General features: G+C 45.1%; 1 protein-coding gene across 1 annotated transcript in view; it reads left to right on the top strand.

The window, feature by feature from the left end:
- XPR1 (xenotropic and polytropic retrovirus receptor 1) overlaps window positions 1-12,038 on the top strand; it is a 103,394-nt gene extending 91,356 nt beyond the window's left edge. Inside the window, exons 14-15 of the mRNA XM_083446336.1 lie at window positions 2,971-3,192; window positions 5,380-12,038. Coding sequence (XP_083302462.1) covers window positions 2,971-3,192; window positions 5,380-5,440 — 283 coding nt within the window. The 3' untranslated portion in view covers window positions 5,441-12,038. The remainder of the gene's footprint in view (window positions 1-2,970; window positions 3,193-5,379) is intronic.
- Window positions 12,039-14,628: the final 2,590 nt, after the last annotated feature.

Raw genomic sequence — 14,628 nt, 5'->3', positions numbered from 1 at the left:
GCCTTTAATGTAACTTAAATAGAAAACTATATCTAGAAAGATTTTTCCTCCAAAAGCATTTTATTTTAAAAATCCAATTTAAATTTTAAAAATCTGATTTTTATTATTATTTTAAAAATCATTGCTTTTTTGTTGCAGACCTTGTTTGCAATTAATAATGAGTGATACATTAACTCATAGAGTCAAAAACATCAAACCTCCCAGCTGAACACTCCAGGATCTGTGAACTTATAATTGTGTGTTCCTGTAGCCCAGCCTTTGCCCCGCTTGGTGACCTCCACATCATTTGGGGTGGGGAACCTCTGGCCATTTCCCCCAAACCACACCCACCTGCCCCCCCACCTGTTGTCATCATCATAATTGAATTTGTATTATTATTATTATTACTTACTTACTTACTTACTTACTTATTAAATGTATTAGTTGCCCTTTTTGCCACAGCAGCTCAAAGCGACTTAGAATATTCAAGCACATGTGCACATATATACATACCTACATTAAAACCACCACTGTGGGGGGAAACAATTCTGTTTTTTAGAAGTACAGTGGTGCCTCGCAAGACGAAAAGAATCTGTTCCGTGAGTCTCTTCGTCTAGCGGTTTTTTCGTCTTGCGAAGCAAGCCCATTAGCGGATTAGCGCTATTAGCGGTTTAGCGGCTATTAAAGGCTTAAGGGATTAGCGGATTAGCTGCTAAAAGGCTATTAGCAGCTTAGTGCCTTAGAAAAAGGGGGTGGGGAGCGGAAAAAAAACCCCAGGAATCGCAAGACATTTTCGTCTTGCGAAGCAAGCCCATAGGAAATTCGTTTTGCGAAGCACCTCCAAAACGGAAAACCCTTTCGTCTAGCGGGTTTTCCGTCTTGCGAGGCATTCGTCTTGCGGGGCACCACTGTAGACTAAAACACCCTGACCATGCAAAAAGGCCATTGATAATTAAAGCCAAAGCCCTAACGGGAAAAGGTATGTTTTTCTCTGGAGCCTAGAGGTATGTAACAATGGCGCCAGGCAAACCTCCTATAAGGATCTGGCCTTGGAGTAAAAAAGGTTTCCCACCCCTGGTCTACAGCCGTTGGCCATGCTGGCTCAGGCTGAGAGTAGGCGGAGGGCAAAACATTGAAAGACTAGTCTTATGGTTTTATGGAAATAAACAAAAAAAGAAAGGAAACAAATACAGGTAGTGGCAATCAAAGTCAAGTCAGCAGTCAAGATATGAGACTTCCAGATCTTTGGTGACTCCATATTGCCTCTTTTGTATCTGGTTATGTCCACACAGCCATCCTCTAATCTGTGTTCCCTTTCTTTCTTGCCCAACTTTGCAGAAAGCTAGTAAAGAGAGTTGCAGAAATTATGGTACAGTGGTGCCTCGCAAGACGAAATTAATTCATTCCGCGAGTTTTTTCGTTGAGCGAGTTTTTTCGTCTTGCGAAGCACCACTGCAGTTAAACACTAACAACGGCGGGGAGGGGTGGGGAGAAGCAGGGTACCTTCGACTCACCCGTGCCTTGTGGCCACCGCGCGACGCAGCTGCTGGAGGGCGGCGGGGCTCAGGAGCGCGACTCCGGCTGCAACGCTGGCTGCTGGCAGCAACGGCTCTCTCAGAAGAGCGCGCGAGGGCGGTGGGCAGCGGCGCGAGGCAGCCGGAAGGTTGGCCATCAGCCGGAAGGTCGGAGGGAGCCGGAGGAGTCGGCAGCTGGAAGGTGGGAGGGAGCCGGAGGAGCGGGGAAGCGAGCGTGCGTGCGTGCAGTGACCGTCGCCATGACAGGAGAGGCAGGGCTGTTTTGTCTAGCGAAGCAAGCCCTTAGGAAAATCCGTCTTGCGAAGCACCTCAGAAAACGAAAAACCCTTTTGTCTAGCGAGTTTTTCGTCTTCCGAGGCATTCGTCTTGCGGGGTACCACTGTAGTTAAGATTATCTAGGGAAGTAATAATTTATTAGTTCAGACCCTCCTCACCCCTATTCAGTAATACTTGCCGTTCTAGCATTTCCAGCTTTCTTAAAAGGAACTCGCACCACTGTACGGTCGTTCTCATCTTTGCAGTGGCCCCATGAGACAAGCTGGTTGTGAGGAAGTGTGCAAGACTTCCTACATAGACTCATACAGTTGGAAGGGACCTCAAGGGCCATCTTGTCCGACCCCCTGCAATGCAGGAATCTCAACTAAAGCATCTAAGACAGATGGCCATCCTACCTCTGTTTAAAAACCTCCAAGGAAGGAGAGTCCACAACCCCCCGAAGTGTCTGCTCCAGTGTCGAACAGCTCTTGCAGTCAGAAAGTTCTTCCTGATATTTAGTCAGAATCTCCTTTCTTGTAACTTGAAACCCTGAAATTCTTGCTTTTTTTTTCTTCGTGTCTGACATCCTTAAGTTACTTAGCTCTTAGGGGAGAAAGAGACTGTCCAATAATGACATTTATCAGTCACTTTTAAATTTAGTGTAGAAAGTTCTCCAGGATTGGTGGTTTTCCTCTGTTCCCACCCACTTGGAAAGAGAGGGAAGTTTTGTTTCACAAATGGCTTTAGATTTTAGCAGCTGTTTAGGAGGTTTTTGCATCTACAATGCATTTACTGTATTTTTTCAGTGTATAAGCGAGCTTTTTGGACCCAAAAGTGAGGTTCGAAATTTAGGCTCGTCTTATACACAGGTAGTGCTGAGGGGGGAGGCGCAAATGGTTTTTTGGCGCGAGCCTGAGATTGTAAGCAGCGATTGGCTGCTTGATTGTTGGGGGAGGTGCCAAAAATCGCTCACCCGCTGGAACGAAGTGCAAGCCTAAGATTGTAAGTGGCAATTGTAAGCGACGCGTGCGGTTCTGCTCTGAGTTCTGGCGGGTGAGCGATTTTCGGCATTCCCCCAAAATAATCCTCCCCAAAAGCTCAATCCTCCCTATTTTCTATATTTTGAGGCCCCCAAAACAGGCCCCCGTCTTATAGACGGAAAAATAGGGTACGTCGCTTACTATGGTTCTGTACCTTTCAGGCGATTTGTGTGGAATTTCTTCCGACTGGAGAATGAGCACCTGAACAACTGTGGTGAATTCCGAGCTGTCCGGGACATCTCGGTGGCACCACTCAACGCAGATGATCAGACCCTGCTTGAACAGATGATGGACCAGGAGGATGGTGTCCGGAATCGTCAGAAAAACCGGGCCTGGAAGCGTAGCCAGAGTGTGTCCTTGCATAGACCACGTCTTGCTTCTCAGTACGTATTTGTTTCTTTTTTGAATGAGAGTGAGGGCTTGTCCACACTTCCCCTTGTCCCGCTGCTTTTCCCCGGGGGAAACGGCTCTTTAGCCCTCAGTCAGAGCAAATGGCAGCATCTTAAAAAGCAGAGACATCACCCTGCCAACAAAGGTCCGTATAGTTAAAGCTATGGTTTTCCCAGTAGCGATGTATGGAAGTGAGAGCTGGACCATAAAGAAGGCTGATCGCCGAAGAATGGATGCTTTTGAATTCTGGTGCTGGAGGAGACTCTTGAGAGTCCCATGGACTGCAAGAAGATCCAACCTATCCATTCTGAAGGAAATCAGCCCTGAGTGCTCACTGGAAGGACAGATCCTGAAGCTGAGGCTCCAATACTTTGGCCACCTCATGAGAAGAGAATACTCCCTGGAAAAGACCCTGCTGTTGGGAAAGATGGAGGGCACAAGGAGAAGGGGATGACAGAGATGGTTGGACAGTGTTCTCAAAGCTACTAACATGAGTTTGACCAAACTGCAGGAGGCAGTGGAAAACAGGAGTGCCTGGCGTTCTCTGGTCCATGGGGTCACGAAGAGTCGGGCATGACTAAACGACTAAACAACAACAACAACAGAGCAAATGGCAACCAGGTTTTCTGCGTTGTTCCAGTATAAAGCTAAAGAGCTGCGTTTCCCTGGGAAAGGAGAAGGAGAAGGAGAAAGCCACTCAGACCCATGCTTTTCAGGTTTGGGACAAGCAAAGCTGTGCCCTAAGCAAACTTATACTGCATCTGCAAGGCATGGCTGACAGATCCTTCTCTACTGCAAATGTGAATGGACTTGATAAGTGTACTTGCACAATACTTCTGCTCAGCACAGTCTTTAGGAAGAGACTGCAAAATCTGCTCATGGCAGGCCAATTTAAGGAGGACAGCTTGAACAAATTATGCAGGTGTTGTTTGATTATGAGTCACTGCCAATAGACGTGATCACAATTTTTATTCCAGAGCTAGGTGAGTTATCAAAATTTAGAAAAGGGGGAGATTGTGAGCAACACATAAGGGAAAAGCAGGATTATTTGAAGAGAAAAGTCCTTCTGATAACTACCTATCACGTCACTTTTGATCTTCAAGTTTTAGTACCTACCGCATTTTATGTTTTTAACATCAGCACTTTGGCAGTAACTGGAAACACCACCTGTGTTTTTTTTAATGAAAGAATTAGTTGACTGTAGTGAGTGGTGCCTTAGAAGCCTGTTGCTCTGATTTTCTCCCCAAAAAAACCCCTTGTGATTAAGGCAATATCCCTGGCTTTTTGGAAGTTCTAAGAAATTTAAATTTGGAGATCAGTGAAGCTGAATAACAGGCTGAGCACCAAAGATGCAGCATTTAGGGCAGGATAGATTCAGTGTATGAATGCCAAGCTATATGCAAACTTTACCCACGTTATGGGCAGAGGCCTGGTTGCAGTTTGACTTTATAGCTCTGTTCAGAGAGATCTCAAAATGTGTAGAGTCTACGTGTAGCTGAGGAGTAAAAGTGTTCTCCCCCACCTAACCTGCTCAGACACCCTTGTCCTAGTCTACACACCCAGCCTCCATGAACTTTAGCTCCTGATCTTGAGAAGTAAGGATGACACACATTAAAGGTAAAGGGACCCCTGACCATTAGGTCCAGTCGTGACCAACTCTGGGGTTGCGGCGCTCATCTTGCTTTATTGGCCGAGGGAGACAGTGTACAGCTTCCGGGTCATGTGGCCGGCATGACTAAGCTGCTTCTGGCGAAACAGAGCAGCGCACGAAAACACCGTTTACCTTCCCGCCGGAGCGGTACCTATTTATCTACTTGCACTCTGACGTGCTTTTGAACTGCTAGGTTGGCAGGAGCTGGGACCGAGCAATGGGAGCTCACCCCGTTGCGGAGATTTGAACCGCCGACCTTTTGATCAGCAAGCCCTAGGGCTCTGTGGTTTAGCTCACAGCACCACCCGCGTCCCACATTAGACCTCTGTAAATTAGACAGTGTGCATAAAATCCCTATTTTGTGTTTTACTTCTTCGCTATAAGCCAACCAGAGAACCTTTATGTTGTGGGATCAAACACAGATGCTATCATTAAAAAATAAATTAATTATCCTCATGCAAGACAACAAAGTCTCTATCTTGTGTTATATATTTTTTCTTCAGCTGTGTTTAATTTTGTGTTTTCCCAGGTCCAAGTCTCGTGACACCAAGGTGTTAATAGAAGACACAGATGACGAAGCAAACACATGAAATGTCCACAGAACCAAGTTCCACATCCCTTGTGTTCTCTCGCTTTACTACCTTCTCCCTGCCCCCCCTGCCCCGCACAACAACCACCACCAACAACAACCCAACTTCTGGTATATTTCCAGCAGAAAACAGGAGAAAAATCTGAACACACTTTCTGAGCTCTTCCGGACCGGATCCTATGGACTCCAACAAGCTCACTGTGTTTCCTTTTCTTTTCTTCTGGTTTTAATTTGATTTCTTGTTTTTAAAATAAAAAGGTTACTTCGTTTTGCCAATCAGAGGGACACTTATGGAAGGAACTGTCTTAAAGATTGTTTTCAATCGCTTCAAGGACATACAATTTAGATGAGGAAGCATCGTCGGGACTCCCCGAGGGGACTCTACCGAGAACTCGCTCAGTCTCTGCTCGGTCCAGTTTTGACGGGTGAAAGCTGGACCTGCATTTTTAACTCTGGCTCATGCTCTGGTTTTTGGGTGTTCTCCTTCACTGGTTGCACTTGCCGGGAAAGTGCACTTAGCGCAGTACCTTCATTCATGAAGCTACTTTTTAATTTGATGTGACTTTCTTATAATTTTTTTGGAAATACGATGTATTTGTTGCACATAGTTTTCACATTATTTATGATAGTTAACAACTCGTAAGAGAGTGGTTTCGAGTCCTGTGCAATGAAGGTGGTACCTCTCTTAAAAACAAGGCAAGTGGTGGGGGGGGGGGGATGAGATGTAGATCCTGAATCTCTCTTGCTGTGAGGTTACGCCCTTTAAAATACCTCTTTGATGAGAGAATTTGCACCGCTTTGACCTTTTTCTTTCTCTTTTTTCCATTTGATTTCTTTTAAACCAAAGTTTCTCTTGTGGGTTTTACTTGCTGCTGCTGCTGCTGCTGCCGGTCCCTCAGAAACCTGGGCATGATTTTAGCCGCATCATCCTTGTCTCTCTTTGGGTTTTTGTTTTTTTAAATGTAGCTGTGCAGAAGTAGTACAAATGATCTTCAGCTTTCTGACGGAGGTTAATCCCGTGCAGTTCCTCAGATACCCGTGCAAAAAAAAAAAAAAAGCCTTAGTTTGTAGATTAGGAAAAGTTTTTTGCTTTCATGAGCTGAGTCTTTAGGACATTACCCTTTTAAACAGGGAATACATGCATTATTCCATTTACTTCAGCTACATAATAGGAGTGAAACTTGGGATTAAGTGAAGAAATGGTCTGCCTTGTTGGGGATACAGGATGATGCCTTCATCAATCCAAATGGGGGTTAGGCAGACACTCAAGACCTTGAGTTGGAGACTGTGGTCTCGGAAATTGGTATTGCAATAGAAAGGGCTTTTTAATGCTTTAAAAATAATAATAATTAAAAAAAAAACTTTTGCCATACTTTGGCAAATACTCTTCTGACAATCACTGGCCAAGAACATCCTCAGGTTAGCTTTCCTTTTCTTTTTTTCTTTTTAACCTATCTACCCCAAAATCCTGCCAAGCTTAGTGTTAGACCTGACTTCTGCAAGTATTATATTAAGTGGCACTGCTAATGGGAGTAAGGGTAGATGGCCATACGGTTTAGAAAATTCTTTAGGAAAAGTTTCCAGCTTGATTTTGTTTTAATCCACGTTGGCCTCCAGAGCCCATAGGATAGAGCAGCTTGAATGTCTTAAGATGACCATATCCGCCCCTCGTAGTCGCAACCCTTGTTGTGTATGCCACGCAAATTTGTGCTTAATGTTAGCAAACGGAATCTTATTTGTGCTCTGTTACACAGTGTGTGCGTGTGTGAGGTCAACACCATATAGTGGGGAAGCTACTAAATTTCCCTGAACTCTTGTCTCTATTCCAAGACTTCACAGCAAGGACTGTGTTGTCTCTCTCGCTCTCTTTTTTAGCCATTTGAGGTTGTAACTTCTTGCTTGTTCCTTTTCTCCTGTGGAGCCGTCTAGGGTCTGCAGATCAGAGGCACACTTTTAAGCAAAGAGGGTTCCTCCTCCTTAAACCTCCCCCCCTTTTTCTTAGTTGATAATTGTGTCCCCGCTTACCTATTTATTGCCCACTTATCTTCTCAAGCCATTCACAAAAAATATTTTGTAGGGCAAGTGTGGCTTAAAAAAAAAAAAGTATTCATAACGTGCCTGTAGCCCAGAGGAACTAGAGACTGGAATCTGCTACTCTTCAACAGAGCAAAATAAGTCAGCAAAACAGTGGCTGCAAATTAGGGCCTCTTAGCAGGCAGAAGAGTGAGTCCTAGAATCACAGTCACTTCTATTGTGCTTTAGCCTATCAAGATAATTGCTGGGAGAACTGCAAAAAAAAAAAAAACCCCACAAATTTTAACATGATGGATGGCCAGGAAGAGAGGTATGTGGATGTTGGTAGAAAACATGGGAGTTGTGCAGTGTGAGTTCTTCTGCCCATTTGGTATTCGAAAACCAAGCTACTCCAAGAGGAAATAATTCTCAGAACAGTTTTTAACAATGTCCTCCTGAGTTCAGAAGCTCCAGCCTAGCCTTTCTCAGACAAGATGCATTTGCAATTAAGGAGAACCTTTGAGATATTTCAAGGGGTTTTGCTTTGTTCTCTTTTTTTCTATTCCAGGGGTTGGCTTTGTTTTGTTTGCATTTTCCTTACGAAAATAGTTGATTTTTTTTTTTTTATGCAGCAGTCTGGTTGTTAACTGATAATTACCACTGACTGTCTGAGAATAATGGTGACTAATTATAAAATTTAGGAAGATTAACGGTGCGAAAGGATCAACTTACCCTTGGGACGCTGGTCTGAGCAAATCATGTGTCGCCTGCCAAAGCAATGCGACGCTTCTTAAGCTAGTGTAGAAAGAACTTGGCAGAGAGGCTTGAAAGAACAAGGGTAGAGTAGGAGGAGCAGTCAGTCGCTGGAGAATTCTCAGCAGCCCATGGACTCAGGTAGGATGAAGGGAAAGGCTTTATCTGGAGACAGCTGATAGCTATAAAGAGAACTGAAAACAGTGTCTGGCAAACGTCATTGGCCTTAGGAGCACACGCAAAGTTTTCTGCGCTATTTCATAGTGTCATCTCTGGCCAAACGGGCCTTGTAGGTTTCTGCAGCATTAAAAACTTGAAAAGCCTTGCTGACCAGAGGCGATAATAGGAATGGAACATGCCACAGGCAAGAGTGCCCCTTTTATGCTGCTATCAGTACTCTGAAAAAAGCTATTCTTAGCAGCGGGTTGCATCCACCTTATCCGGAAACGACTGCACAGCTGGTCCAGACCTTGTTTCTGTGGGAACCCTCATCAATTCTTGTGGGCATTGCATTGTTGCATTTGATTCTGATACAGAGGAATAGTCTTCACTCTCCGAACATTAATGACGTTCTCAGAAGAAGGCAAAATTCAAGACTACTGTTTGGAGTGGCAGGTTTTACCAGGAAGCCCTTCCAGTCTTTCTTCCAGGAGTGGTTTAGCTGCATTCCATTCCAGTATGGATTTTAAAAAGAATGGCAGTTTCAGTACTAACTCGGATTTCTCTATGTAACATACGAACTGGGAGATTGCAGGTCTTGCCAGTACAGTACTGGGATTCCTTTCCAGATTGCATATCAAAGCATGCTAGGCTAGCTGTGGACAAGACCCTTGACTTCCTGCTTCAGGTGTTTTGAAATGAGTCACTCATGCTTTTAAAAAGAGCCTCTTCTCTGAATTTCTTATTTCGTTCTTACAGTGGTCAGTGCAAGGTGGGAGCCACAGCTGTGCCAGAAAGGTGGTGTTCCCTGAACCCCTCATTTTTTTTAAAAAAAAGCTGGTTTAAATTTAAAGATGGAATATAGGGGCTGCCAGGACACTGCTTCCTCCTTCCTGAATTGAAAAGGCTGTCTTTTGATGGAGACATGCAGTGGTCGCCCCCCCGCCCACCCCTGGACATTAGGAGAATGTTGCTTCTGGTGTGTTTATTCATTCCACTTCCACCTCTGATCAGCAGTCTGTAAGGGTTTTATTAATTGCTAAAACGTGTTAAGCCTCAGGAGACACAGGGACAAAAGACGTGTCTGTGGAACAATGCCTCTCTGAAATGACTTTCGACTGTCTTAGAAGCTTGTTCATCTCTAGCTTTTGTTTCAGCAGCCTCTAAGCTCAGGGTGGTCTTCCTCTCTGCAACTTTCTTAGGTGGAGCTATGTTAGAAAAATCGAGATACGTGGCTTAAATGAAAAGCAGGTTAGTGAGATTTGCCTTCTGCCTGCCATGGGCATTTTAGAAGCATCTTGTGTGAGAATGTGCAGAAACCCTTTGCTACTTTGGCTTTCCTTTTTAAAAAGGGGTTTCCCGCTTTCTTGTGTTTGAGCGAATGGAGGAAAGGTTTGTCTCAAATCATAGGACCCCCAGCTGTCTTCTTTCCCTCCTCCATGGTGGTTCCCAGGTCATGGAAAGCAGTAGGAATTTTCCCACACCTCTAGAAGCAGGACTCATATTTTTTTTTTTTGCATACAATAAAGGTAGGTTTTGATAATCTTTCAGACCATGCTTGCTATCCCTGTTGATCAGTTTTCTTGACTGCCACAAGCAAGCAAGCTCTGCAGAAAAATGAGCAGCATATCTCCATTTGGTGCTGCATTTTCCACTTGTATTCAGGAGTTCTGTGGTTCTGGATTCTAGGGGTAGGAATCCCCCCCTACAGTCACCCTTACAAACTGCCTGTAGTTTGTCAGGACTTGACACTGATAACAAGCCCAAACAGGGGACAGTCTTCTTTCTTGTTTAGAAGCTCTGTTGCTTTCAAATTGTGTTTCTTGGAACACTAGTGCTCCTTAATTAGAAAGTCAATAGTTGCTGGAATGGTTCCTTGAAATAGAATTTGTCAGCTATTATTTCTCTTTAGTGTACTGCTGCTGAGAGCGGTTACATGGGGCAACAGTAGGTCCAGCGTTCCTTGCCAACATCCCTTGTAAACTGTCCCCTAAAGCATATGCCCCAGAACCAAATGCAGAGTACAGGAAACCCACAGCGACGAGGTTCAACAAAGGCTAGGTTTGAAAACACTGATCTAGATCTTCCCAAAGATACAAATGATTCGGTTTAACATGTGCGTTTTCCTTCGCATGGAAACGTTACCAAGGAGGGCCACAGATTTTCATTGCCATAAGTAAACTGGGGCAGATAAGATGTGTTCCAGGGGGGCAACATTGCTACTGTGATAATCCCCTACTCCCATGAGAATGTTGAGGAAAGCCAAAGTTTTCTGAGATTCATCCGAGGCATAAATGAAAATGCCTAATTTTAGACATTGCAAACTGCCCCTCTCGTGATTGGTTGCTTGCAGGAGGTGGGGTAGCAGTGTCTGTTGCAGCTACACAAGGCAACTGAGCCCCTTTACTGTGACGACAGACCTCATACTTTATGAGCACCAAACTTGGCAGGGTGGGGAACATGACCCTCCAGATATTTCCGGACTACAGCTCCCATCATCCCTTGACCATTTTGTGTAGGGCTGATGAGAGTTGGAGTTCAACAACACCTAGAGCGCTATGAGGCCCCTATCTCTGCTTGACCAGAACTGATATATCCTTTTCACCTGCAAGCAGCTGATCAGCCATGTGGAGAAAGAAATTGCTCGGCCTTAAATACTGGAGCTTTGGGCTCAGCTGGCTAATGAGAGGGGGAAAGGAGAGGAAGACCTCATTGATCCGGAAGGGAAGGGTCATTTCCATAATGCTAATATCTGTGTCCAGTGTCTTTTTGCCGCTCTTCTATTAAAACTCTCCCCATAAATGTGACGAGCCCAAAGAGATGTCACGCATTCTGGGGCAAGACTGATGAACCTACTACTCCAGTAGCGCTATGAAAAAGCAACCAGGGTGCTTACAGTTTCTGGTGGCGGGGTGTGTAATTTGGCAAACCCAAGCCTTCGATTGAGAGAAGTTTTTTTCTTTTTTGCGCTGCCGGAGTAGTTGTGGGTAAAGGGAGCTGCAGGGTTGATAATTAGACTGAAAATGTAATCCTCTCGTGCCCATACAGGCTAGTGAATGAGCCTGCTTACCAATCTATATGATAAATCCCCTCCAACCTATTTAGCTTTATACTGTGTAGATTCTTCTTACGGTGCTTGGAGGTGGCAACGAACTTTTCGTTCACACCTTTGCCCTGCTGTTCCTCATTCCCATTCCTCTACACCCTTCCAGTGTGTTGGTCTACATGATGGTTATATAAAGTTTGAAGCCCTGAGCTATAGGTGTCAAAAGTAACTATGGAATGTGATTTAGTCCTCTTGTGGGTGCTTTTCTCTTTACTTTCTTCCTTTCTCTATCCCCTTCTCCACTCCTGTTTTGGCTCAGTGGAAAAGGTGAGGACAAAGACTTGCCGCTTGCTTGGACTCATGATGATGTTATCCGTGATTGCGCTATTAGCTGTTTCCTTCTCCCTCCCCTCCCTCCCCCCCAAAATGGATATAAGACTTTTCTGAAGTGTGGAATTAACTTTCTTGATAAGTAGGTTTAAAAAAAATGCACAATGTGGTACTGTTTCATAGTTCCTAGATGGTTGTATAAAAAAAAAGTTAATGTGGTTTGTGTTTTTAAAAGGAAAAAAAGTGATTGGTTTATTAATCTGTCTTTTTCATTATTACAAGCTTTGTTTTCCAATAACTTCGTGCCTGCTTCGTTGTTTTGCATTTTGTGCATGGTAACGGACCCTCCTTGACCACTTGGTTCTTGAACATATAGATGATAATAACACTGGCCGCAACCTACCTGGGAATAGACTGTTCTAGACCTGGGGACAAGAAAAGAAACACCTTCAAATACAGCTTCGTGGATTCAGATAACCCTACATTGGATAAATTCCTGTTGTTTTATCTACAGTGGTGCCCCGCAAGACGAATGCCTCGCAAGACGGAAAACCCGCAAGACGAAAGGGTTTTCCGTCTGCAGAGGCGCTTCGCAAGACGAATTTCCCTATGGGCTTGCTTCGCAAGACGAAAATTGACGAAAAATTTTGAGTTTTTTTTTTGCTCCAAAACCCCTTATTCTGAATCGCTAAGCTGCTAAAAGCATTTTAGCAGCAAAACCGCTAATCCCCCACCCCTTAAAAAGCCGTTTTTAGCCCTTAAAGTGCCAATAGCGCTAATAGCGCTAATCCGTCAATGGGCTTGCTTCGCAAGACGAAAAAAACGCAAGACGAAAAGACTCCCGGAACGGATTCTTTTCGTCTTGCGAGGCACCACTGTATATAGTTTTTATGCTGCTTTAATAGAAAACCTAAGTATTCTATATAAAAACATTTAAGAATACACCATTCAATAAAAAAAATCCTAAATACTAGCTAAAAACAGAACTTGATATCACCTAGGAAGTTGCCTCATTCTGAGTCAAGACAGTTTAGCTAGTGACTCTCCCACATTTCAGTCAGGGGACTAACCAGCCCTTCATGAAGATGGACATTGAACATGGAGTCTTCTGCATACAAAGCAGATGCTCTTCCACTGCCCTCCCCGAAAAACAACGCGTGTCACATCTTAATTAAGTCCCTATGGGGAATTTCTAAGTGCTAGCAAGGTTACTGCTTCCCCACTTCTTGAGGGCACCCATCTGTCTCGAGAAAAAATGAAGTGCATCTGTGGGGGTGAAGTCCATTAGCAGCACCAAAGGGACCTCCTTGGACCGTGTGCGTGGCAGTTCTGGGCTGCCTAGACGACAAGACACCCCCCCCCCCCAGCCTCACTTATGCGGTCCAAAGCAGAGCAGAGCAATATGTTTGGCACCAGCTGGGCTGCAGGAAGGATCAGTACAGGGCAGGGATAAGAAGCACGATCAAAAGTGGTGACTGCACATCGTGCATTTCGATGCAAAAGGCTCCCTCCTCCTCCAGATTGCAAAGGCTGCCATGCAAGTTGCTTGTCATTTGAACTTCAGTGAGCAGGGCTGGCCCAAGAATTCTTGGTACCTGAAAAATGGAGTGGCAGCTGATGAACATGAGTGCAGTGCTCTGGAAAGTTTGGCTTCGCAAGCCCCGTTGAAATGAATGGGAGCTGCTCTGCACCCCGTGGACTGAATCCGCCTCTCATTGATCTTTCTTAATGATGCTGAAATCGAACAGCACACTTTCCATTTAAAGCACTCCTGCACCGTTGTAGCAGTTGTGCCCACATCACAAGGATCCTGGGAAATGTGGTTTAAGGGTGCTGAGAGTTGTCAGACTACTCGCAGAACTACAATTCCCAGCACCCTTAAACTACATTTCCAGGATTCTTTCGTGGGGAGGGGGGAGCCCTGACTTTACAAGGTAATACAAGAGTGCTTTAAATGAGTGGTAAAGGTAAAGGGACCCCTGACCATTAGGTCCAGTCTTGACCAACTCTGGGGTTGCGGCGCTCATCTCGCTTTATTGGCCAAGGGAGCCGGCGTACAGCTTCCGGGTCATGTGGCCAGCATGACTAAGCCACTTCTGGCGAACCAGAGCAGCGCACGGAAACGCCGTTTACCTTCCTGCCGGAGTGGTACCTATTTATCTACTTGCACTTGGATGTGCTTTCGAACTGCTAGGTTGGCAGGAGCAGGGACCAAGCAACGGGAGCTCACCCCATCACGGGTATTTGAACCGCCACCTTCTGATTGGCAAGTCCTAGGCTCTGTGGTTTAACCCACAGTGCCACCTGCGTCCCATGCTTGAGGTATAGACATCCCAATTTCCCCCCTTTGAGATAAAAACCACTGACTAGCTCTGTTAAGACTGGTACGGACATGAAAACTGAACACAAGCTCTTTCAAGGTGGAACTACAGTATTCCATTTTGGGAGGGGTTTGTTTTTGATGCATTATGCGACATATGGGGACGGGGGTGTTCTACTGCCACACCTCCACGGGCCCAGTTTGTAACACTGGAGACATTTTATTTCCAGGAACAGCCACAGGATAACAGCTTTTTGTTTTCTAACACCCACCCTCTTCTCGGTACCAGAGGGGGAGAAGGACTTGTGGAACGTCAGAAAGTCTAGCCTATTGCTAGGTTTTTTTGTTGGTCTGCAAGTTCCAGGGCCATTAAGAAGATGATGAAAAAACAGTTCCTGGCAGTTTTATACCCCAGCTGAGTCATTTGTGAAGCTTGCAATGGAACAGAGGAGGGATCAAAGGCTTTTGGAGTGAAATGAGGTGTGCCCCCCCCCCCCCAATTTCTACTTCTCTTCCTTTCCCCTACTCCCAGGAACCAGCACCACTGCCCCACTGCAAGGCAGTACGG

Source organism: Podarcis tiliguerta (assembly GCF_965153285.1).
Source record: "Podarcis tiliguerta genome assembly, chromosome: 6".
In the NCBI taxonomy this organism is placed as follows: Eukaryota; Metazoa; Chordata; class Lepidosauria; order Squamata; family Lacertidae; genus Podarcis; species Podarcis tiliguerta.
Note: the sequence above shows the minus strand (reverse complement) of the source record. Positions and strands in the feature narration are given on the sequence as shown.